At 39.6% G+C, this 24,920-nt stretch overlaps 1 protein-coding gene across 1 annotated transcript; it reads right to left on the minus strand.

Moving 5' to 3' along the window:
* Nucleotides 1-1,469: 1,469 nt before the first annotated feature.
* On the minus strand, nucleotides 1,470-24,332 carry LOC134226349 (copper-transporting ATPase 1). The gene is made up of 4 exons (XM_062707069.1): nucleotides 21,538-24,332; nucleotides 21,323-21,472; nucleotides 2,725-2,954; nucleotides 1,470-2,081 (listed from the first exon to the last, which is right to left on the minus strand). Exons 1-4 carry the CDS (start codon nucleotides 24,250-24,252, stop codon nucleotides 1,934-1,936), a joined length of 3,243 nt encoding a protein of 1,080 aa, XP_062563053.1. The 5' UTR covers nucleotides 24,253-24,332; the 3' UTR covers nucleotides 1,470-1,933.
* Between the last annotated feature and the right edge of the window lie 588 nt (nucleotides 24,333-24,920).

Raw genomic sequence — 24,920 nt, forward strand, 5'->3', positions numbered from 1 at the left:
ACCATCATTCCACGTCAGTTCGCACAGCGAGATCACTTCCCCGAACGCTCTGAGGAACTCGACGATCTTTTCTTCGGGTACATTCTCCGGCAAATCGTGCACCTTCACTTCGACACTTCCATCTTCCTTGGTTATACGGAGCTTGTGCTTCTTCCCCGCAACGTCCACTTCATGTTTTTCGTCATGATCGTCCACTATTTTTTGTGCGAGCGTCAGGTCTTTGACCTGGAGGAGTGTAACGATCGTCTTCTTTCTTCAGCCCTAAAACTGTGCGGCAGAAGCCATGCACCTTCTCGAAAGACGGCTTCACAGGGAAACGCGAGTAGTCTATTCGAAAAGAATTTTCTCGCCTCATCGCGGAGCACTAGAATCGCGCGACGAGGCACGGATTGGTAAAAATAATAAACCACTGATGAATCGCTTGAATTTCGGAGAGCGGAATCGGAACAACACGTCTACTCGTCTCAGAAGCTGAGCAATAACTGCCTTGCATAAGAGGTAAAATACCAAAAATTAATATGCACAATACTTCAGGCATAACATACTCTGTTATTACAATACCAAACGCATCACAAATTATCATTCGTTTGGCATTGATATACCTAAGTATGTTATGCCTAAAGTATTCTGCATATACTTTTTTGGTATTATACCTCTTATGCAAGGCTAGTTCATAACAGAGTATGGTATCGAGGTAGTCGCTCCTGCTCGGGATGGCCTTACTCGATGTCGAGAAAGCGTTTCTCAATGTATGGCATGATGGCCTGGTGTACAAATTACAACGTTACAATCTTCCCAGCTACCTGGTGAAAATCATCAACAATTATCTGTCGGCAAGGACATTCCGGGACTTAACGTGCTTAAACAGCGGAGCGAGTTCCAATCTAGGTTATCAAATTTTTAATGTAAATATTAGTGTACTATACATAGTAGTTACGTTATCAAATTTTATAACACACTAGCGCCTCCTAAAGACCGTCATGTTAAATCAAAATTAAAAATTAAAAAATTGTTCATTAAGCGGGCCGAACGATCACTTATATGTAAAAAATAAAAATTGTAGAACAAAGTATCATCGTGTTAGCCTCATGATAACGAATGCAAAAATGGTAACTTAGAAACCTCACAGTTAATAACTGTGGAAGTGCTTAAATAATACTAAGCTGCGAAACGGCTCTGTGGGGATGTAATGCCAATAAGAAGAAGAAGTAGGACAATTTGACGCTAGTTTGTTTTTTTTTTTATCAATAGTGGAATGGGACAGTTATGCAAAGAACGGCAGTATGACTGCTTTTCAGTTCTTGTAGAATGAAATACATAATGTTATGCTGAAAGTCACGAGAATATTTTACAAACTTTTGCATTTTTATGGGCCATACTCTACATCGAGAAAATAAAAAAGTACATGACACCTTCATAGACATAAACCACATACTAATGGACATTTCTTTCCGCTATAAAAAATGAAATTATAATAGAAATATATTTATTTATAAAGCTCTGTTCATCCGTTTCGCTAACTTTGTACACATCTACACAACATATATATTATGTTCTCCTTAATAAGGGTATGGTACTCCTCAACTGGCTGGATTTGTGCGTCAATGATAAGTACGTTGCAATACAAACGTAATGAGTATAATTAAAATGGTTTATATATAATATAGTGTCGTATGAAAAAAAAAAACAAAAACAATGCAAGGCATATCACAAAATCACTTATTAAAGTAAAAGCAGATACTTTAAATGAGAAGCCGCGGTTACCGCGAATTCAGCATTATGGCTGTTCCTCGGTCGATGCTGAACCGAGAAAATGCTGAAGTTGAACAATTAAGATGATAACGCGTTTAAATATTTATCGGATGGGTCACGTTCTAGATGAAACACAGTACACACATGTGTGAAGCCGATGAGCAGCGGTCTGGGGTGTTTACTACAATTTCTGCAGTTCGGTTGCGTCTTTGTAGACGCCACTGTTGATAGATTTGACAATACCGACGCTGTAATCGTTATCGTCTATCATCTGGCTCGAGGCCAACAGCCGATCGTCATTGGAATCCTTCGGCGATCGCATGAACAGTCTGGGTAACGAGTAACGAAAGTAGTTATGATTAGTATTGAAACTTGACGGAAACAACTGTACAACTAAAGCCGCTTGAAATACCTTTTTATTGCATGTTAAAGTTGAAACTAATATAAACGACTAAATACACAGATTTACCATGCTAATTTTCACAACCTGAAAGCATCAGTTAGGTGCAGATGAGCTGGCAGTGCTTCTATAGAAAATGTATGGTGAACGGGATGTGTATTAAAAATTATGGCAAAACAAATATTAACCTACTAGTGGTGACTATTTATTAGTAAAAACTTTTTTGACCTGCATAAGAGCATAACATTTTTTTTCTTCTAACAGTGGAAATTTGGTCATCTTATATAACTAGTGGTTAGTGAACACATGCTTTTCGATAACTTAAGGTAACTCTTCCCGTTAAAATTCATGTGTTTCTTAATCTAACTGGATTAATAGATGCTTGTTTAGTTATTCCTTGGGTTAGTGACTTGGTTTTCAAGCATTGGAAGGCACTCTGAAGAAACTGAAAAAATAAAATCAAAATAACGTAAGCATAATGAATAAAACCAAAAGCAACAACAACGACTACAGCCATCACAACATACAATAAACCGCTAGCTTAACAAACAGATCACCAGCGATAAGCTTACTTGGCTAAAGTGGAGCTGGTTGAGCGGCCAAAGTTAGGCCGCGGGATGTCGTCGAGGCCACGGTGCACGGACACGGTGTCCGGATCGAGCATGGCGCCGGCTTCCACCAGGGCGATGTATTCCGGCGTCTGGAGGGCGGCTTTCGTCGGTTTCTTGTACAGCTTCAGCATCAGCGAGGAGCAGACCACCGAGACGGAACTAAGGGCCATCGCCGCCGATGCCATCCAGGGCTGGTAATGGACGGAAACATAACATCGTTTAATTAGGCCACGTTCTAGGTTTTATTTAGCTTCATTTTATTGGTTTAAGGCTCAAGACTCCATCACAATGTTTTGAAAATTAATGACTGTATCGCTTGTCTTTGTCTGTAATAGTGAGGCAATTGGCACGAAAAAGTGCAGCAGCGATAAATAAATTTGGGTAAAAATGTGGTGTTAAAAATACGCCAGATGATACAATGTTGCTAGACTTGACAAAATGTTCATTTTATATCATAAAACATGTTCACGGTGTATCAAATATATGGGTTTTTACTGGTTAAAATTTTTGTGTACACCACTTGGAATGTAACAGAAGCATACATAACATGTTTAAATATTTATTCTTGGTTTATTTGTTCAATCCGACAAACAGCTATGATTTTTTCCAATAAATAAATCTGGCAACGGTGAAGAGATGATTATTTTCTTGTGTATGCACACCTTTGTTTGTGTGTTGGCGTGGACGTGGCTGGCGTATACGTTGTATTGTGCGGATAGAATGAAGTTGCATCGCGTAGATTTTGTTCTCACCATTTCACTTATTGCGCTAGTGAATTTGATTCTTCCGCATTTTATTGCATTCACAATACGGTCGTTAAATTTGTCTCTCACTTCGATTTTTGGAAAGCAGTTTTCGACAGTTTTTGGACGTGAAGTCAATTAATCGGTAGTCAAGGTTGAATAAAAAGGTGAAACTCAGTTAGTGAATATGTTTTAGGAGTGATTAAATCAAGGAAACTGTGGGAAAAGATCAAGTAAAAAATCAAGTGCATGTGTATGTGTTTGCTCCGAACGTTCGGAGTTAGTATGCGTTAGATAAAAATGCGAATGTCGGTCTAGGAAAAAAGCAGTTTTCAGCGTTTTTCCAGCAATTCCTCAGTAATTATTAGTTTGGATAAGTCAACAATTAATATGAAAATGTAATGAATATGTAATGATTGAGGTAAGTTGGCAAATAGCCCCAAAATATTGAATTTAGTTCAAAACTTTACTAGTATTAGTGCGGATTCGAATAAAATCATCGTCATCATCGGATTGATTACGGTTTATAGAGCCTTAATCACCGTTACTCAGTATGGAGTCGTTTTGTTGATTTTTCTCGGTGAACTCTTTGTTCACTCTTTGTTCACCGAGAAAAATCAACAAAACGACTCCATATTTATTTAGCTTCATAAGAATGGATTGATGATGTTCAACCTCTGTGGTTAATTTTTTTCTTCAGATCTCACGTTTTAAAGATGTGTAATCAGACTGTTTCGTATATCGGCTGTGTTTATATGTACTAAAATTTTATCAATTTGATGGGGAAAGTTGAAAAATTGTTCAAATGCAACGGTTTCATGATGTCTGAAGCATGCCATCAACAAGCTCGAACTGAAATCGATCTAGAGTGCAACGCGGCGTTGTATTTATTCGGTGCGCTCCGATCCGTTGCTGTAGTGTAGGGCACCAGACCGCCATACGCTGCCAACGTCAATCAGAGAGCAGTAGAGTGCCTTCAAGCAATGTCTTCTTCTTTTTCTTCTTCATTGGCCTCGCAGCTTCCACAGTTATTAACTGCGAGGTTTCTAAGCCAAGTTACCATTTTTGCATTCGTATATCATGAGGCTAACACGATGATACTTTTATGCCCAGGGATGTCGAGACCATTTCCAATTCGAAAATTGCCTAAACCGGAATCGAACCCTCAGCATGGTCTTGCTTTGTAGCTGCGCATCTTACCGCACGGCTAAGGAGGGCCAAGCAATGTACGTCGGTGAAATTTTTCGCCACCCTGAACCCAAAGTCAAGCGATATGGCCGCTTTATCGCCGACAAAGGATATGTGCTGGGTAAGTGTAAGTTGCGAATCCAGAAGAACTCCCATATCTTGCACGCAATGCACTCGTGTCGTGTCAAGAAGAGAGTAACCGGAGGAATTGGCAATCGGCTATTGAGCAGATGCGAAGAAATATCTTCAGATCGTCCGAGCTGAACATCGCTGAAGTAAAGCAGGAGAATGGCCCCAAGTGGCTGTGGTATACCAGACAAAACGCGGAAACTATCTGAGCGACAATCGCCCAAAGCAACCATCAGCTGGCGTTTGGTCAAATATGATCGAAACCAATCGAAGAGATTTCCACCGACTCCAAGTCTGTCAAGATTACCGATTGCAATTTCGTGGTTCAGCTTATCGAATGCTGCAAAAAGATCCGTGTAGATCACATTCGTTTGAGTGCGAGCAATCATGCTATCCGTGACGTACGACGTTAGGCACAACAAGTTAGTGGTTGTTGAACGGGTCCATGACAACCAGCTCAAAAAGCTTCGCTATTGCACTAAGCGATGTGATACCCCAGTAGTTGTTCACATCACGCTTGTTCCCCTTTTTGTAGACCGGAAATATATCAACAGTCTTCCAGCAAGATAGGAATGTGCCGCAGGATAGAGAGAGTTGGAATAACAGGAGAAGGGGTTCAAGTAAACAGGTGATATTCTTTTTGAGAATCATCGATGGAACTCCGGACCAGGACCAGGCTTAGATGAAGTTTTAAGAGACATCGTTCTTGACATGACATCGACATTCACCTCGATATCACCAAGCGATTAATTTGCTAATGGGACGATGCTGACAGCGGTGGTCACGACATCTTCAAACACACTGGCGAATTTAGCTAAGAACAGGTTGCATATACCTTGTTGGGTGCTTGCAGATTCACTATTGAATACCATAGACCAGCGGTTCTCAACCTGGGGTACATGTACCCCTGGGGATATCTTCGCTGACCTCAGGGGGTACCTCGGACAAAAATGCATTATGGCGGATGTATCACAATTCTTATAAACTAATTGTGTAATTTTTTATTCGAAAACTTTGTATTGTACATAATATGCATTATGATCAGTAAATAAAAACCTATTAAATCCTGCTACTAGAACCAGCACAGTGTATGAAGAGCTGTGGGACAGAGAGTGAGTTATTAAAATCTAGAACCTAAAGGTTCGGAGGCCTCTATTTGAGAGGCATAACGCCTTTTTTCGGGGGCTCTCCTTAGCCGTGCGGTAAGACGCGCGGCTACAAAGCAAGACCATGCTGAGGGTGGCTAGGTTCGATTCCTGGTGCCGGTTTAGGCAATTTTCGGATTGGAAATTGTCTCGACTTCCCTGGGCATAAAAGTATCATAGTGTTAGCCTCATGATATAGGAATGCAAAAATGGTAACTTGGCTTTTTCCGAAGAGCTACATAGCTCCGTTGCAAGAGGCTTGGAAATCTCCTTTCAAGAGGCTCGGAAGCCTCCTTTCAAGAGGCTCGGAAGCCTCCTTTCAAGAGGCTCGGAAGGCTCCTTTCAAGAGGCTCGGAAGCCTCCTTTCAAGAGGCTCGGAAGCCTCCTTTCAAGAGGCTCGGAAGCCTCCTTTCAAGAGGCTCGGAAGCCTCCTTTCAAGAGGCTCGGAAGCCTCCTTTCAAGAGGCTCGGAAGCCTCCTTTCAAGAGGCTCAGAAGCCTCCTTTCAAGAGGCTCAGAAGCCTCCTTTCAAGAGGCTCAGAAGCCTCCTTTCAAGAGGCTCAGAAGCCTCCTTTCAAGAGGCCTGGAAGCCTCCTCTCAAGAGGCTCGGAAGCCTCCTTTCAAGAGGCTCGGAAGCCTCCTTTCAAGAGGCTCGGAAGCCTCCTTTCAAGAGGCTCGGAAGCCTCCTTTCAAGAGGCTCGGAAGCCTCCTTTCAAGAGGCTCGGAAGCCTCCTTTCAAGAGGCTCAAGCCTCCTTTCAAGAGGCTCAGAAGCCTCCTTTCAAGAGGCTCGGAAGCCTCCTTTCAAGAGGCTCGGAAGTCTTCTTTCAAGAGGCTCGGAAGCTCGGAAGCATCCTTTCAAGAGGCTGGGAAGCCTCCTTTCAAGAGGCTGGGAAGCTTCCTTTCAAGAGGCTGGGAAGCCTCCTTTCAAGAGGCTGGGAAGCCTCCTTTCAAGAGGCTCGGAAGCCTCCTTTCAAGAGGCTCGGAAGCCTCCTTTCAAGAGGCTCGGAATCTTCCTTTCAAGGCTCGGAAGCCTCCTTTCAAGAGGCTCGGGAGTCTCCTTTTAAGAGCCTTGGAAACCTATTTTCAAAAGGCTTGGAGGCAACTTTCAAGAGGCTCGGAAGCCTCCTTTCAAGAGGCTCGGAAGCCTCCTTTCAAGAGGCTCGGCATCCTCCTTTCAAGAGGCTCGGAAGCCTCCTTTCAAGAGGCTTGGAAGCCTCCTTTCAAGAGGCTCGGAAGCCTCCTTTCAAGAGGCTCGGAAGCCTCCTTTCAAGAGGCTCGGCATCTTCCTTTCAAGGCTCGGAAGCCTCCTTTCAAGAGGCTCGGCATCTTCCTTTCAAGGCTCGGAAGCCTCCTTTCAAGAGGCTCGGGAGTCTCCTTTCAAGAGCCTTGGAAACCTATTTTCAAAAGGCTTGGAGGCAACTTTCAAGAGGCTCGGAAGCTTACTTTCAATAGCAAAAATTTCAGATAATTTTTTGGAGTGCCATATATCCCATTAGTTTTCAGGTCCTTTTTTCATACTTATGCGTCATGCTTATTTTCATTTACAGCGGAAAAATAGGGGGTACCTCAATGAATGTAAAAGCTCGCAGGGGTACCTCTCAACAAAAAGGTTAAGAACCGCGGGATGGAAATCCAGTCTCTTTGCGGTGTTCATTGACGTAGTTCCAAAAGAATTTTGGGTGAAATCTTAGTCGTCGCTGTATCCCTCTTTGGTAGCGTAGGAAATAATACCGACTAACCCGCTTATACTCGTGGTTGAGTCTGACAAGGTGATATTTGAGTGGCAACATACGGTGCTTCATGTAACTTCTGACTGCAACTTTCTTACACCTTTTCAGCGACCGGAGAGCATTCGTCATCCACTGGATCGCCTGTCGATGATGTACATCATGATGTGAGAAAAAGTTTCTGCAACAGAATTAATGTCCACTGAATGTGTTCCCAATCCATATTTGATAGCACTTCGGAAATACTGCGATGGTCCGCCTTGTGGAACTCGTACGACACTACTGCTGGGGTGTTGAAGAAATCCCCCATAGCATTATCTTCGACGGTAATCACTAGAGGTCGGTGCTGAGGAAAATCCTTCCCTACACTGAACCCAAAGCTCATCCTCACTTTGACTGAATTGTAATTCCAGCTGTCTATAAACTATCTCCTCCCATTATCATATGAGAGAGCAGAGCGACCGCCGCATGCATTAATATTCGTATGAAAATCATCTGAAAGAAAGCTGATTTTCAGTCAAACATGGAAAGATCAACCAGTTAAATTTTGGTCAACGCTCTGATACTGTAGCATCACCCGATTAGCGAATGATATTTGTTTTGGTCTCGCCCTATAACAAAGGTCATACGGTTTTCGAATGTTTTCTTTTATTGCTGCTGACTGATTTGGTAAATGGTTGCCATTTTTGAAGAAATGAGTTTGTCTCAGGAGATCGCAGTTTATTGTGAACTCGATTGTGAAGTGGCCATGTCGTGTCCGCGAGCAAGCTGTTTGTACCGAAGAATTTAAATAATGGTTGGCGCTTCTAGTTTCTCAGTTACTTTTAGAGGGTAAGTTACATATATTAACGTATTCATTTCTGCTTATTCATGAATTTATTATTTTCGCATAATTCGCAGCTATCCGCATTTACCCATTGTCGATGTTGACGAGCTACGAGATTTCGTGAAATTATTTGTGCGAGGATGCTGCGGAACCGAATAAGTGGATTCTGGTCGCAAACCATTTTAAAACGGTGGCCTCGCTGGTGGCTAGACACAATGTTTCTGCGTGCCTCAGTGTGTGTGTTAGATTTGGATTTATTCACTAAAATAATAAAATGATTTAAAACTTGTTGATAATTATTATTTCTTTCCCCTTTATGTTAATAATTTCTCTGAAAAACATAATCGAAACTAATGAATTCATTACCTCGCCTATTACATTCAAACATCAAATAAAAATCATTCTGTTCCTGAATTAAAATCAACGGAAAATCATGTATTCATCAGTCACCATTTATCTGCATATCATCTGGCAACCATTCTCTATATGTAATGGAAATGGGATGACCGTCATTCGCAGTGCTTTGCCAGCAGGAGGGGAAATCGAATGAGTATCATCCAGAAATCGAATTATTTTCGTTAAGGGGCGGGAGCAAATCAACTGTCAGTCGATATGAGGAGGAGGTATTGGTTCAGTGTAAGAGTGCATGAGCGAAACATATGGAAGGTGCCGTGGTACGAATATTCAAGAAGCAGAGGTCCAGAGAGCGATTATTCCCGTTAACCTTGCCGTTGACTTAAGATAGTGTAGCATACTGTGTCAACATAAAATTCAGTAAACATGTCATCTGTAAAACATCATCATAAAATAGAACACTTTATAACATCTTGCTAAAAACATGAAACATTCCCATAGCTTTTCAATCAACAGAATTCTCAGACCTTCTCACGGTCATAAAATCTTACTTGACATTTCATAACGACAAAAAGCAAACCAAATGCAAACACTTGAAAATTAATTATTGCTAACCTCTTCCAAATTTCTACCGAGACGATGACCCATGTCATCGACACCATACTTAAACCTAAACGTTCACCCTAGACAATCGATTACTGCGTTAGTGTAATTCGATCTCTTAGCCTACGACCAAGCGCATCGTTCCCACGATGCAAGTGACGAACGGTCGTTCATACACATACTTGTAACACAGAGCTAATCAACTCTGATTGGTTAAGGCTCTATAAACCGTAATCAATCCGATGATGACGATGATTTTATTCGAATCCGCACTAATACTAGTAAAGTTTTGAACTAAATTCAATATTTTGGGGCTATTTGCCAACTTACCTCAATCATTACATATTCATTACATTTTCATATTAATTGTTGACTTATCCAAACTAATAATTACTGAGGAATTGCTGAAAAAACGCTGAAAACTGCTTTTTTCCTAGACCGACATTCGCATTTTTATCTAACGCATACTAACTCCGAACGTTCGGAGCAAACACATACACATGCACTTGATTTTTCACTTGATCTTTTCCCACTGTTTCCTTGATTTAATCACTCCTAAAACATATTCACTAACTGAGTTTCACCTTTTTATTCAATCTTGACTACCGATTAATTGACTTCACGTCCAAAAACTGTCGAAAACTGCTTTCCAAAAATCGAAGTGAGAGACAAATTTGACGACCGTATTGTGAATGCAATAAAATGCGGAAGAATCAAATTCACTAGCGCAATAAGTGAAATGGTGAGAACAAAATCTACGCGATGCAACTTCATTCTATCCGCACAATACAACGTATACGCCAGCCACGTCCACGCCAACACACAAACAAAGGTGTGCATATACACGAAAATAATCATCTCTTCACCGTTGCCAGATTTATTTATTGGAAAAAATCATAGCTGTTTGTCGGATTGAACAAATAAACCAAGAATAAATATTTAAACATGTTATGTATGCTTCTGTTACATTCCAAGTGGTGTATACAAAAATTTTAACCAGTAAAAACCCATATATTTGATACACCGTGAACATGTGTTATGATATAAAATAAACATTTCGTCAAGTCTGGCAACATTATGCATCAGCTGGCATATTTTTAACACCCCATTTCCACCCACCCCATACAAAATTTATTTATCGCTGCTGCACTTTTTCGTGCCAATTGCCTCACTATTACAGACAAAGACAAGCGATACAGTCATTAATTTTCAAAACATTGTGATGGAGTCTTGAGCCTTAATTCTACACACCGAAGGTTAACTCCAAGTACCGCCCTCTTTTCAATACAATCATTATAATTTTTCGGAAAAAACCTGTAACCAAAATGTAGAAAATAAAGAGATTCTAAAAACGACTATCGAACCGTGCACATCGTTTGTGAAAGAATTCCGCGACAAAGTAAACGATAGGAAGAACAGTAAATGGCGACCAGTTGACAGCTAAGCCTTTCGACTTAGAACCGCGACGTTAAGTGATCAATGAGAAAAAGTGAAATTCACATTGTAATCGCGCCGCACATAAACAGTGCTCTATGAGAAAAGTGAAACTAACATAGCGATCGCGCCGCACATAAACGGTGACCAATGATAAAAGTGACACGAAGAAAAAATATTCAAATTCCGTGCCCGGATGTTTAATGCAGTGTGGTTAATGCAAACACTCTCTGTACAGTGTTTATGGTCACATCGACGAAATGTTCGTCATAAAGGCACTTTACATGAATCATAATGAACAGTGACAGTGCACAGAGTTAAAATCTATAATAATATTTATGACTCGAGATATAGATTTTCGTGAAGATGGGGAAGCCGAACTCAAAACAAGTTCAAAATAGTGGAGATCCGCAAGTGAACATATTGAATAAATTGGACATTCACGATTCATTACACGAATCGCATGAAATAAAGTTGTTATTAATTTTGTTGGTGGTGTGTGTACAGCTAGTTATTACAATTTACCAGCTATTCAAGCGCCATTCGCGCGCGCAAACGCTGAAATTAGCTAAGTCAATTGCGAATTTACAGACAGTATAAAGTGGACTCGTATGCCATGTAAAAATCGCACAGTGAAGTGAATGAGCGGAAAGCGGAAAAAAAAATCACCGAAGAACGTAAGACAAAGGACGACGAGAAAACGAACCCGGACCAAAAACATCAACAGGAAGACCCAGAGGAAGGCGTCACATTGGCATATGGCAAGCGGAGCAGCAATCCGGTGAGCAAGTTCCAATTGGAAATTCAATTTGCCTTTTATTATATTATATCATTGGTGTTTATAAAATTATAAAAATTGTAAAATTTGTCGATCATTTATTTATATTACTGGTGTTTGAAAATTCTTGAAAATGTCAATAATTTAATTATATCATCGGTGTTTGAAAATTATTGAAATTATCATTTTCTTTATACATATATTGTCAATGTTAAAACAAAATTTATTCGAGATGGACAGTGATTGGCAGGATTTTTTAAAGTTATTGAGTGACATAGGTCAGGGTAAAGGAATCGGTGTTTTTGCGCCTAGTAAAACAAAGAATGAGGATCCAAAAACTTGGGAGGAAATGATAGAACGAATTAACGAATAAGCCAATTACTTGGCAACAGAATAAAAAAAAAAAATGAATGAATATTTAATTTTTTAATAATATAATTGAAATTTAAGATAAATGAGTGGAGAAATCGAAACCGAAATAGGAAATTTGATAGGAAAATTGCATAATATAAAAAGTAATTTGAAAAAGGCACCTTTCAGAAAGTACCTCAGATGTACTATTACAGAAAAAATTAAGTCAACAAAAATTATATATAACAGAATTATTCAAAAACTTCAAGACCACGAACTTATTCTTGATAATAAACATTTCGATTTTTTTATTAAAGCAGCTCGTCTGGAATACGACGAAATTATCTGTTTACTACAGGTAAAATTAAAAAGTTATTTGAAACCGTTATCTTTGAAATCAGTAGTTTATGTCATTATTTTCAGTAACAGATTGTCTAAAAATTCTACCAAAATAAATATGGCGTTAGACATAAAAACTGCCTCGGAACTAGCGTCCCTGATTCCAACATATGATGGAAATCCAGGAGGTATGAAATCATTTACTGATGCAATAAGTTTAATTGAAACTATTGTATCGGCAGATCAACAAATTGCTGCCATTCAGCTCATTTTAACTAAGCTGACTGGTAAAGCTAGGATTTATTCATAGTGGTTCCAGCAAACTATCAGGAAATTAGAAGTAAAATTACTGCTAATTGCACAGATAAAAGCAGTTCAGATTTAGCTCTAGCAAATCTGAAAAATGTTAAACCTAGAAAAGGACAAGAAACATCAGGATTTACTAGGAAATAGACATACTTACGGATAAACTTAAACATGCTTACATTCGGGAAGAAGTTCCGAATGAAGTAGCAACAAAATTAGCAAATAAGGCTGCGATACAAACTTTGATAACTGCATCGCATAAACAAGAAACAAAATGCTTCTCAAGGTGGGAAAATTCGATACCCTTTCGGAAGCATTGAATATTGTTGTTGAAAATGAGAATTTCAACAATGAATCATCCGCATCAATGATGCAGATGAGGACATTTTTCCTCAAACCAAACCAAATTATCAATCAAATTATCCAAATCGCAACCACGGCAACAGCACTAGAGGAAATTTCAGAAATTTCTCTCGTCAAAATCCACGTCAAACCAGGTCAAATTATACTCAACAAGCAGTAAACAGATATCCGAGATACAACTACCCGAACAATAACCTACAACGTCTAAGGCAACAAAATTGGATCCATCCAGGAAACAGAAGAATTTATCATATGAACGAGTCACATGGTTCTAGTTCATTGCCTTCAAATCAGTCTGCACCGAACGGTACATCGTCCCAACCAGTAGGTCCAGTAGGTTTTATGCACAGTAATATGATGCCACCGCAACGGCAACAACAACAGCAAACACAACATGCACCATGCAATTTTTTAGGGACACCATTCCAACAGTCCCCGTACTCACAATGAACCTGAACGCTTCAAATTTCATAGCGGTCAATGTTCAAATGACAAATGCTAGAAATACGTTCATTATAGATTGCGGAGCGGACATTTCTATTTTTAAAATTAGTAAACTGAATCCCAATTATTTAATAAATCTAACGGACAAAATCAAACTAACAGGTATCACCGACGATAAAATTGAAACCATCGCGTCGGCGAAAACTGAACTATATTTTGAAGGAGGATTGTGCATCAAGCATAAATTCCACCTAGTAAATAATGAATTCCCTATTATGACTGACGGCATTTTAGGCCGCGATTTCTTAAGTTCCCATAAATGCATAATTGATTATGAATCTTGGCTACTTAAGTTTAGTGTAAATAACGAAGAGATAACAATACCGATCCATGACAACTTGAACAATGGTTTCATTTTACCAAAAAGAAGTGAAGTTGTTAGACGAATTGTAAATATTCCATGTACATACGATATGGTTGTACATTCACAGGAAATATTGCCAGGCGTTTTCTGTGGAAATACCATTATATCACCTAATAATCCTTATGTTAAATTTATAAATACTACAGAGAACCCTGTACATATAATGTATTCACAATTTCACCCCGTTATAGAACCGCTAAATAATTTCTATATAATGAAAATTGCTAGTAGCAAAAATAAAGAAAATCGTCAATACGATATTCTTAATCAAATTAACTTCGATGGCATATCACCAGATGCTATGAAAGGTTTGAAGAACTTGATTGCAAAATATCAAGATATTTTTAGTTTACCTGATGATACTTTAACATGTAACAATTTTTATACTCAACAAATTCCTCTTCAAAACAACAGTCCTATTTATATTCCAAACTATAAAAACTTACATGCTCAAACAGATGAAATTCAGAGACAGGTCGATAAATTACTGAATGACAATATTATCGAACATTCAGTATCCCCATATAATTCTCCAATATTATTGGTACCAAAGAAATCTGATACCAATGACAAGAAATGGCGTTTAGTTGTGGATTTCAGGCAACTAAACAAGAAAATTCTTGCTGATAAATTCCCTCTCCCCAGGATTGATACTATCTTAGATCAATTGGGAAGAGCTAAATATTTTTCCACATTAGATTTGATGTCCGGATTTCATCAAATTTCATTAGACAAGAATTCGAGAAATTTTACTGCATTCTCAACACAGTCTGGACATTATCATTTTACGCGTCTACCATTTGGATTGAATATAAGTCCAAATAGTTTCCAGCGTATGATGACAATTGCCATGGCTGGATTGACCCCCGAATTAGCTTTTATCTATATTGATGACATCATTGTGATTGGTTGTTCAGTCAATCATCATCTAATGAATCTTGCAAAAGTCTTCGACAGATTGAGATTTTATAATCTGAAACTCAATCTAAGTAAGTGCAAATTTTTTCAACCTGAAGTTACCTATCTAGGTCATAAGATAACCGATAAAGGTATACTACCTGATCCTTCTAAATTTGACACAATTAAAAATTATCCAGTTCCATCTAATGCTGATGAAACTAGACGATTTGTGGCTTTTTGCAATTATTACAGGAAATTTGTTCCAAATTTCGCAAAAATTGCAAGTCCTTTAAATAATTTACTCAAGAAAAATTCAAAATTTACTTGGACAGATGAATGTCAACATTCATTCAACATGTTACGTAATTATTTAATGTCACCAATGATTCTTCAATATCCCGATTTCAGTAGAGAGTTTATTTTAACGACAGACGCTTCAGATATTGCTTGTGGAGCAGTTTTGTCCCAAAAATTTGACAATAGCGACTTACCGATAGCATTTGCAAGCAAAACTTTTACAAAAGGCGAAAAGAATAAACCCGTAATTCTCAAGGAGCTGACAGCAATACATTGGGCTGTTAACTACTTTAAACCTTATTTATATGGTAAAAAGTTCATTGTAAGAACAGACCACAGACCTTTAGTATTTTTGTTTGGAATGAAGAATCCAAACTCGAAACTAACAAATATGCGTTTAGACTTGGAAGAATTTGACTTTGTTGTGGAATACATACAAGGCAAAGAAAATGTAATCGCAGACGCCTTGTCACGTATTGTTACAACGTCCGATGAATTGAAAAATATCAACATTCTGAAAATCAACACAAGAGCAATGACCCGAAAGCAAAATAAAATGTTAAGACCAGCTGAAACGACAAAAGTTGCTGTAAGTAAAGAGCCTGATCATCTCTCTACATACGTAACCGAAAAACCGAGCATTACTAATAAATTGAATAAGTTAGCAATTAGATATGATAATAATGTTCTTGAAATGATAATTTTATCAAAGAACAGTAAAAAATGTATTGCATCAGTGCAACAACAGTTTATAGCAAACGGAATTCAAACTTTAGAGTTTGCTCTTCTGAAGTTAGAAAAAATATTATTCTCTATGAAAATTGAACAAATAGCATTGTCTTCGGATAGTGAACTATTCAAACTATGGCCAATAAATATATTCAAAAGAATTATGAATGAAAAAGTTAGACACGTGCAAATTGTAATTTTTACTCCACCAAAATTTATATCGGATGGAAAGATGATTAACGAACTAATGAGAAGCAATCATGAAACCCTTCTAGGAGGACATATAGGACAACATAAACTATACCTTAAGATAAGAGAAAAATACAAATGGAAAGACATGAAAGGTTGTATAGCACAATTTGTTAAAAATGTGAACTATGCAAAAGAAATAAAATTATTAAGCATACTAAAGAAAAGTTGGTTCTTACCACAACCCCTTCTAAACCTTTTGAAGTAATTTCAATTGATACAGTTGGACCCCTTCCATTATCCAGCAATAATAACAGATATATCGTAACAATCCAATGTGATTTAACGAAGTATGTAGTTCTAATACCTACACATAGTAAAGAAGCTAATGTTATTGCAAAAGCATTAGTCGAAAATTTCATTCTAACATATGGAAATTTCCTTGAATTAAGGTCAGATCAAGGAACAGAATATAAAAATCAAACATTGGAGCAGATATGCAAAATTTTAGAAATAAAACAAAACTACTCAACAGCTTATCATCCACAAACCATAGGATCACTAGAGAGAAATCACAGATGTTTGAATGAATATCTGAGATCTTTCACTAATGAACATCATACGGATTGGGATAATTGGTTAAAATTTTACAGTTTTTCTTATAACACTACCCCACATTCTGATCATCAATTTACACCATTCGAATTAGTCTTTGGCAAAAAAGCACAGTTACCCAACGAAATATACGAAAAAGGAATAGAACCATTATACAACTATGATGACTATTATCATGAACTTAAATACAAAATTACAAAATCGAATGAAATTGCCAGAAGAAATCTAATTGGACAAAAATGGACACGAACGAATCAAGCAAATCAAAACGTTAATCCAATTGACTTAAGTATTGGAGACCTTGTGTACTTAACAGTAGAAAACAGGAAGAAACTCGATTCTTTTTACTCAGGTCCTTACAGAGTTATCAAAATAGATGATCCAAATTGTAAAATAAGACATCATTTAACAGCAAGTAATGATCTTATTACAGTCCATAAAAATAGACTCATTAAAGCATAAAAAAAAAAAAAGAAACATTTGATACAATTTTACTTACAATTTTGTACTTATACATTTATAAAAAAAAAACAATACCAACATAGAACTAATTTAGACTCAAGTACCGAGCCTAACTCCCATAAAAAAAAATAATAATGAAAAAAAAAAAATCAAATGGGATAGGTGAAAATTCTTAGTCTTGCACTAAGAAGTGCGAAATTCGGTTAGGATCAAAAATTAGATTTTTTTTTCTATGCTCTTAAAAATTTTGTGAACGGTATTTGGAGAATAACTATTACGGAATGATTTTATTCCATTACATCATTCTCCCAAAGGGGGAAGGTGTAGCATACTGTGTCAACATAAAATTCAGTAAACATGTCATCTGTAAAACATCATCATAAAATAGAACACTTTATAACATCTTGCTAAAAACATGAAACATTCCCATAGCTTTTCAATCAACAGAATTCTCAGACCTTCTCACGGTCATAAAATCTTACTTGACATTTCATAACGACAAAAAGCAAACCAAATGCAAACACTTGAAAATTAATTATTGCTAACCTCTTCCAAATTGATGACCCATGTCATCGACACCATACTTAAACCTAAACGTTCACCCTAGACAATCGATTACTGCGTTAGTGTAATTCGATCTCTTAGCCTACGACCAAGCGCATCGTTCCCACGATGCAAGTGACGAACGGTCGTTCATACACATACTTGTAACACAGAGCTAATCAACTCTGATTGGTTAATTCTACACACCGAAGGTTAACTCCAAGTACCGCCCTCTTTTCAATACAATCATTATAATTTTTCGGAAAAAACCTGTAACCAAAATGTAGAAAATAAAGAGATTCTAAAAACGACTATCGAACCGTGCACATCGTTTGTGAAAGAATTCCGCGACAAAGTAAACGATAGGAAGAACAGTAAAATAGCGTTGCGATACTGTAGTTATCCAGAAGCTTGAATGGCCCAAAATCACTACCTCATCACAAGGCGCGGCCATATCTGAAGCAGAAGACACAGATCGGCAGTGTGTGTTAATGAGATCCAAGTCGCGAGTCCGATCCGGAGGGATGTACACAGCACATAGGAATAGTTGCCTGTCACCAAGCTGAATAACACCCATACTTGCTCACCGGTGTTCCAAGAATCGTCCTCGACCATTTTTGCTAACGCTGTATCTACAGCTAACATCAGGACCAGGACGACTAAGTTGATCACAGGCAACAGAAGGCGAGACTAGAGGAGTAGAGGGATTCCATAATAATTCCCACAATGCGTCCCGATTGCGAAGAAAACGAAGGATTGACAGTTGTAGCCTCGGATGTCAACAAATTTCTGTCGGAGCTGCTTCACTACCGGGTCTGCCGCTTGTAGGTACAGTAGAGTTCGAAGTTGCCCTGGATCGCGGGAGCGGATCAGGCATAGAAATATTGTCACGGATTGCATACTTGCCTGAGAAAGGTGGTTGAGAGACCCAGGAAACAGGAAACAATACGATTGTGTAGACAGGAAGCAGCTAGTGGGATTGGATCAAGTGGTTCGTGGTCTCTCATTGGTGGGATTGGATCAATTCACAGTGCGATATTAGAGGTAACAGGTTGCGCCGGGAGGCTGCTAGCGTTTAGCACGTCAAATCTATTCCGGACGCAGGAGTTGAAAACGGCGATGCTCAAATTTCGTCGGAGATCATGATCGTAGGAGTGTCCAGAAGCGGTAGCCACAAGTTTTTTGAGGAACGATCCTCGAACTCCCGGAACAGAATTTCCTTAGGCCATATCGTATGTAACGTCATTTCGCGGAACTAAGGATCGATTCCGATTTTGTACGAGATAGTGGTCATACAACTCGTGTCAGCTCCTAGTCGTACCAGCGGGGCGGCAAATGGCTTGTTGAGCTTTTAGACGTCGTCGCCAAAGTCATATCGTGTGTAAAAAGTTATACAAATAATGGCATCCTCCTAGTTAACTGGTCTCGAGCAGAGCTCACAGGCAGACGTCAACATATTCTGCGAATTATTTTTCCCATCTCGTTTAGCAACTGCACGGTTTAATCGTGCACGGAAGAAAAAAAGTACCCAAAATTGAGTATTTTTAAACTTACTTTTGAGTTATTTTTTCTCTTCTCTTTCATCCACTCTTTCTTTTGTTGTCAAAAACAAAAGAGCCAAACAATCCAACGACGCCAGTTCAATACGGGAAGCCAATTTTGAGTTTTATTACCTGAGGTCGAAATTGAGTGAATTAAACTTAAATTTGGGTCAATAAATTTTCCGTTGGGTACTTTTTTAACATGGGAGTAAAGGCAAACTACTTCGACCCTACTTACTCAATTTTGGCTTCCCGTACGGATGTTCGAGGTTGGGTGAATTAAACTCACTATTGGGTAGTTTATTTCTTCCGTGTGTGTGACAGAAAAGAAGTACGGTCGCCTAGAGATGTCGCAAATTAATCGATTACTTCTATTAATCGATTTATCGTTGTGATAATCGATTAATTTTGAATCGATTATTACCCAACGATTAATCGATTCAATAATCGAGATGGATCGTGAGTAATCGATTAGTTACTAATCGATTAATCAGAATTTTACGACATCATAAGGATGTCGAAAATTGATTGATTATTTCGATTAATCGATTCATCGTTGTGATAATCGATTAATTTTGAATCGATTACTATACAATGATTAATCGATTCAATAATCGACAAGAATCAAGAGTAATCGATTAGTAACTAATCGATTAATCGGGATTTTACGACATCTCTACGGTCGCCCAAAAAATGCACAACGTTCAGCGAGGCTGAACGGTGCACTAACAACGCGATATTATTCTCAACATTATCCACCGCTACTTCGACCGATACACGAAAACTTCCACTGTACAGGGCTCAAAAAGTTAATCAATCACACCCAGATACAAAAACCGACTATAAAAAATCAACACAACACAGGTAAAATGTGACTTGTATCCGAGCCGAAAAGGTAAACAGTTCGACAAAAATCGATACACATGTAGAGATGGCAAAAATTAATCGATTACTTCTATTAATCGATTCATCGTTGTGATAATCGATTAATTTTGAATCGATTACTACCCAACGATTAATCGATTCAATAATCGATAGGAATCGAGAGTAATCGATTAGTTACTAATCGATTAATCAGGATTTTACGACATCATAAGGATGTCGCTAATTAATTAATTACTTCGATGAATCGATTAATCGTTGTGATAATCGATTAATTTTGAATCGATTAATATACAACGATTAATCGATTCAATAATCGACAAGAATCAAGAGTAATCGATTAGTTACTAATCGATTAATCGTGATTTTACGACATCTCTATACACATGTGTAGATTTCAATAATGATGACGACTGTCCTACTTCAAAGTAGAATTTTATTCGTCCAAGCAATTCCACCAGTACCACCAAGCTACCGACAGACCCAATGGCTATTCTAGCCATTATTCTGCCCACTCCAGACTTGGGTGCAGGTCCAATCGTTATTCCGACCATCTACCAATTCACTCCAGAGTTGAATTTCATTGAAAGTCCTGTAGTTCCTTCAAACCACCGACCAAGGTAGGTTTTTTTATTCGTCTAGATCCGATAGAGCTTCAAGCATCAACCAGCACACATTGTATTGGTCAAGCTAGATCCACTAGTGCGTGAATACTGAATTCACAACAAGGAAGTTCGAATTTTTTGTCGAGAATCCACGCACTATGGTAAGGCCACCTGTACCAGGGCTCACATTTTAGACCACCGAGTTGCATTTTGTCATTTTTATCATATACAACTAATTAAATCAAGATATATTTTGCTTTTATCCTTTAAAGGCATTTTATTTGCATAGGTTTAATGAATTGAAAAATGTCTAGAAATTTGATGGCTTTTAGTAATCCTTACTTCCTGCCTACCTAGGAAGGTTTATAGATGCTTGAAGAATTCATTAAAAAAAATTACATCACGCAATTTGTTGATTTCAAATCTCCATGCTTTGAACGTGCTATTTTTTTTAACATCTGCAAGAAAATAAGCTACGCCAAGGGCGCCGGGAGGCCACGCTACGGCTCACTTTTATTTTTATAGTGGAAGTAAAATGAAGAATATTCGGTAGATTTTATTATTTTATGGTTTAAAAGGATGGGAAATAATAGCAACTAAAGAACTAACTTTTTGCTTTATAAAACAATCACACTTGACTTACCTCTAAAATAAATCCAAACGGTGTGAAAATACCCGCCGCCAGTGGAATACCCAACAGATTGTACATGCTCGCGAACAGGAAGTTGAGATGTATCTTTCGAACAGTCTTACGAGATAAATCTAGACAAGCAACCACATCCAGTAGGTCGTTCTAAAATAGAAAAAAAACATTATATTCAATCAGATGCTTACAGTTTTATAAAAAACGATGCTCACCCTCATCAACACGACATCAGCTGCTTCGGCAGCCACGTCCGTCCCGGAGGCAATCGAAATTCCTACGTCGGCCTGCGCCAGTGCCGGACTATCGTTCACACCATCCCCAACCATTGCCACGCGCATTCGATTTTCCTGTATCCGCTGGATCTTGGCCACCTTGTGCGAAGGAAGCACCTCGGCAAACACCCGATTGATTCCGACCTGACGGGCTATGTTACCGGCAGTGTTTTTGTTGTCGCCCGTCAGCAGAATCACCTCAATGCCCATCTTCTTCAACGTATAAACGGCAAGGTGTGCCTCCGGTTTGACCATGTCTGATACGGAAATCATGCATATCAGCTGATTGTTGATCGCACACAAGATCGCCGTATTGCCCATCTGCTCCTCGTCGGTCATCTTGATGTTGATCTCCGGAGGGACGATGATCGCGTTTCGGTTCATCCACTCTCGGTTCCCTATCAGAACGTTGTACTCGTTGACGCGCGAGAAAGCTTCTACACTGGTGTCTGCCTCGATGGTTTCCAGCTGAAGCAGCTGCTGTAGCTCCATCGTATTTTTCTGTGATGGGCTCAACGAAGGAATCAGCTCCTCCACAGCCGCTCCGCTCACAAAAGTAACAGAATTTGAGTCGTTTTTGTAAGAGTTCAAATAGTTTTTCATTTTCTCCGATCTCAAGCCTTCGTTTAAGGTTCCGTTGACATTGGAAATTACACACCGAATACCGCATCCAGGAACGGCAGAAAAATTCGAACATTTACTGAAACTCTTAATCTCCAATGCTTCTTTAACAAACTTCACAACAGCTGTGGCGATTGGATGTTCACTGTTCACTTCCGCAGATCCGATGATGCTCAAGGCCCGAGCCAAAGAACATACGTTTGGCTTGACGAACAAGCATACCCTTGAGGTCATTGGCATTCCGTACGTGATAGTACCGGTTTTGTCGAACACCACCGTCTTCACCTTGTGAGCATTCTCCAGCGGACCAGCGCCTTTTACCAAGATTCCATGAAGTGCGCCGACTCCAGTGGACACCATGACGGCAGTTGGCGTAGCTAATCCCAGTGCACAAGGACACGCAATTGCCAACACGCTCAGTGCACATCGAAAAGCATAGCTGAAAATGATTTCTTCTCGATTTAAACCCTCCTTGGCGGCGTCCGACATCGGGATGTGACTAATATCCACGTATCCACTAATAACCCATCCGATCAAAGTGACGACCGAGACTGCCACAACAAATGGGACGAAGTATCCAGCGATCTTGTCCGCCAGCTGCTGGATCGGAGCTTTAGAGGTTTGGGCTTCCTCGACCAGCTTCACAATCTGAGCCAACGTGGTATTCTCCCCGGTGTGCGTTGCCATGACCAGCAAAAGTCCATTCTGATTGATCGAGCCACCGATGACGACGGAATTTTTCTTCTTCGGAACTGGCATAGACTCTCCGGTGATCAAACTCTCGTCGCACGTAGAATTTCCGCACAGAACTTTACCATCGACGGGAACTTTGCTCCCCGGGACGACTTTGAGTATATCCCCTCGTTGCACCAGATCTACCGAGATTACTTTCTCCGATAGAACGGCTAAGTCATCGCCCAACGTTACCAATACTGCTTCGGTAGCTTTGAGCGACAGCAATTTCGATAGCGCTTCGGATGTTTTTCCCTTGGCTATGTGCTCAAGCCAGCGACCAAGTGAGATGAATATGAACAGCATCGGTGGTGTGTCAAAGAAAGTCAACGGCGAGGTCTTCATCTCCATAGCCATGGCAGCGATCAATACTCCAATCGAGTAAATGTAGCTGACGGTGGTTGCCATTGTTATCAGGACATCCATATTACTGGCTCCGTGCTTGACGGCTCGATAAGCTTGGATGTAGAAATGCCATCCTCCGAAGAACTGAACCGGCGTTGATAGGATGAACATGATCAGATTTTCCATGGAAAGACCCGGAAGCACGCAGCACATATCCTCGTGAGATTTGGTTTCCATCAGGATCATGAAGTAGATCATGGCGATCATGCAAGGACCTCCGAAAGCAAGTGAGATGAGGAATGCGTTACGCCACTTTCGGATTTCCTCCTTGTGCTCAAGATAGCTGTGGGCCATTTTGTCCTTGTTGGACAATACTGACGCCTGGAAGCCGAGGTTTTCGATTGCTTCACAAATCGATCTCGGTCCCGTCTTTTCGTTGTTGAATCTAAATTTGCCCCTCTTTAGAGCCAATGCTACGGACGCGGAGAGAACTCCGGGGATGTTAAGAACGCTTTTTTCAATCTTGTTGACGCAGGAGCCGCACGTCATTCCCAAGATTTCGATTTCCACCTCGGCTTCCCCCGTTCCTGGTTCGTCAATTACTTCTGTCGGGAAACCGAGGTCCGTTATGGATTTGGCAATGTCCTCTGGGCAGGTTAAACCATAATCGTACTTAACTTCCGCTTTGGCAGCCAGCAGTGCGATCAGAATCGACTCGACACCGTAGATTTTCTTGCAGTGTTTTTCGATGGCCGACACACAACTGGCGCACGTCATTCCTTGTATGTGCAGGAAGCATCGTTTGAAGATATCCTTCATTTGGACCTGCCTGACGGTCTCGTTCGAAGGAGTAAGGACATCGTCGATTGAAATTATCTTCTCCGAGCGAGGCTCTCGTTTTCTATCAGTCTTTTGAGTTTCCTTGTCTTCCTCGGCTACTTTCGCTTCGAAGCCCATATCGTCAATTTGGTCTGCAATCTGCTGCGGACTGGTCACTTTTGAGTCATACTCCACTATATCCTACTCACGATCGAGTAGGACTTGGCTCGACACAATTCCTGGTTTGTCTTTTATGTTACTTTCGATATTTCTGACGCACGAATTACAGGTCATTCCTTCTATACTTATTCGAGCTGACGAGACATCGCTGGTTCCGTCTTTGGTCACCTTCCGATCGTCGCTGTAGACACACTCGAAGCCCATGTCGTCGATATCGGCTGCAATCTGAGCCGGGTCCGTCACGGTGGGATCGTAATCTATGTAGCCGGCATTTTCGGCCAAAATTACACTAATTTTGATAATACCTGACTTACTGCCGATGTTGCCTTCGATGTTCTTCACACATGACTGGCAGGTCATGCCAATGATCGGTAACCGTACGGACGCCACCTGCTGCTCCAACAGTCCAGTCGATTCACCATAGTCGTCCATATTTTCTCTGCAAGCAAACGGATAGTAGATGGTTAGAAGGTTAGACTGTTACATCGTTTGTTGATTTAATCGAATGATAAAAGAACAACTTTTTCAGATCGTATTACGTGACGGCAGTTGAAGTATCGTTCGTTTAGAAATACATATAATAAGTAAGTGTAGGATTCTTGCTTTATATTTTTCTTTTGCATTCC

This window comes from Armigeres subalbatus, chromosome 3 (assembly GCF_024139115.2).
Source record: "Armigeres subalbatus isolate Guangzhou_Male chromosome 3, GZ_Asu_2, whole genome shotgun sequence".
In the NCBI taxonomy this organism is placed as follows: Eukaryota; Metazoa; Arthropoda; class Insecta; order Diptera; family Culicidae; genus Armigeres; species Armigeres subalbatus.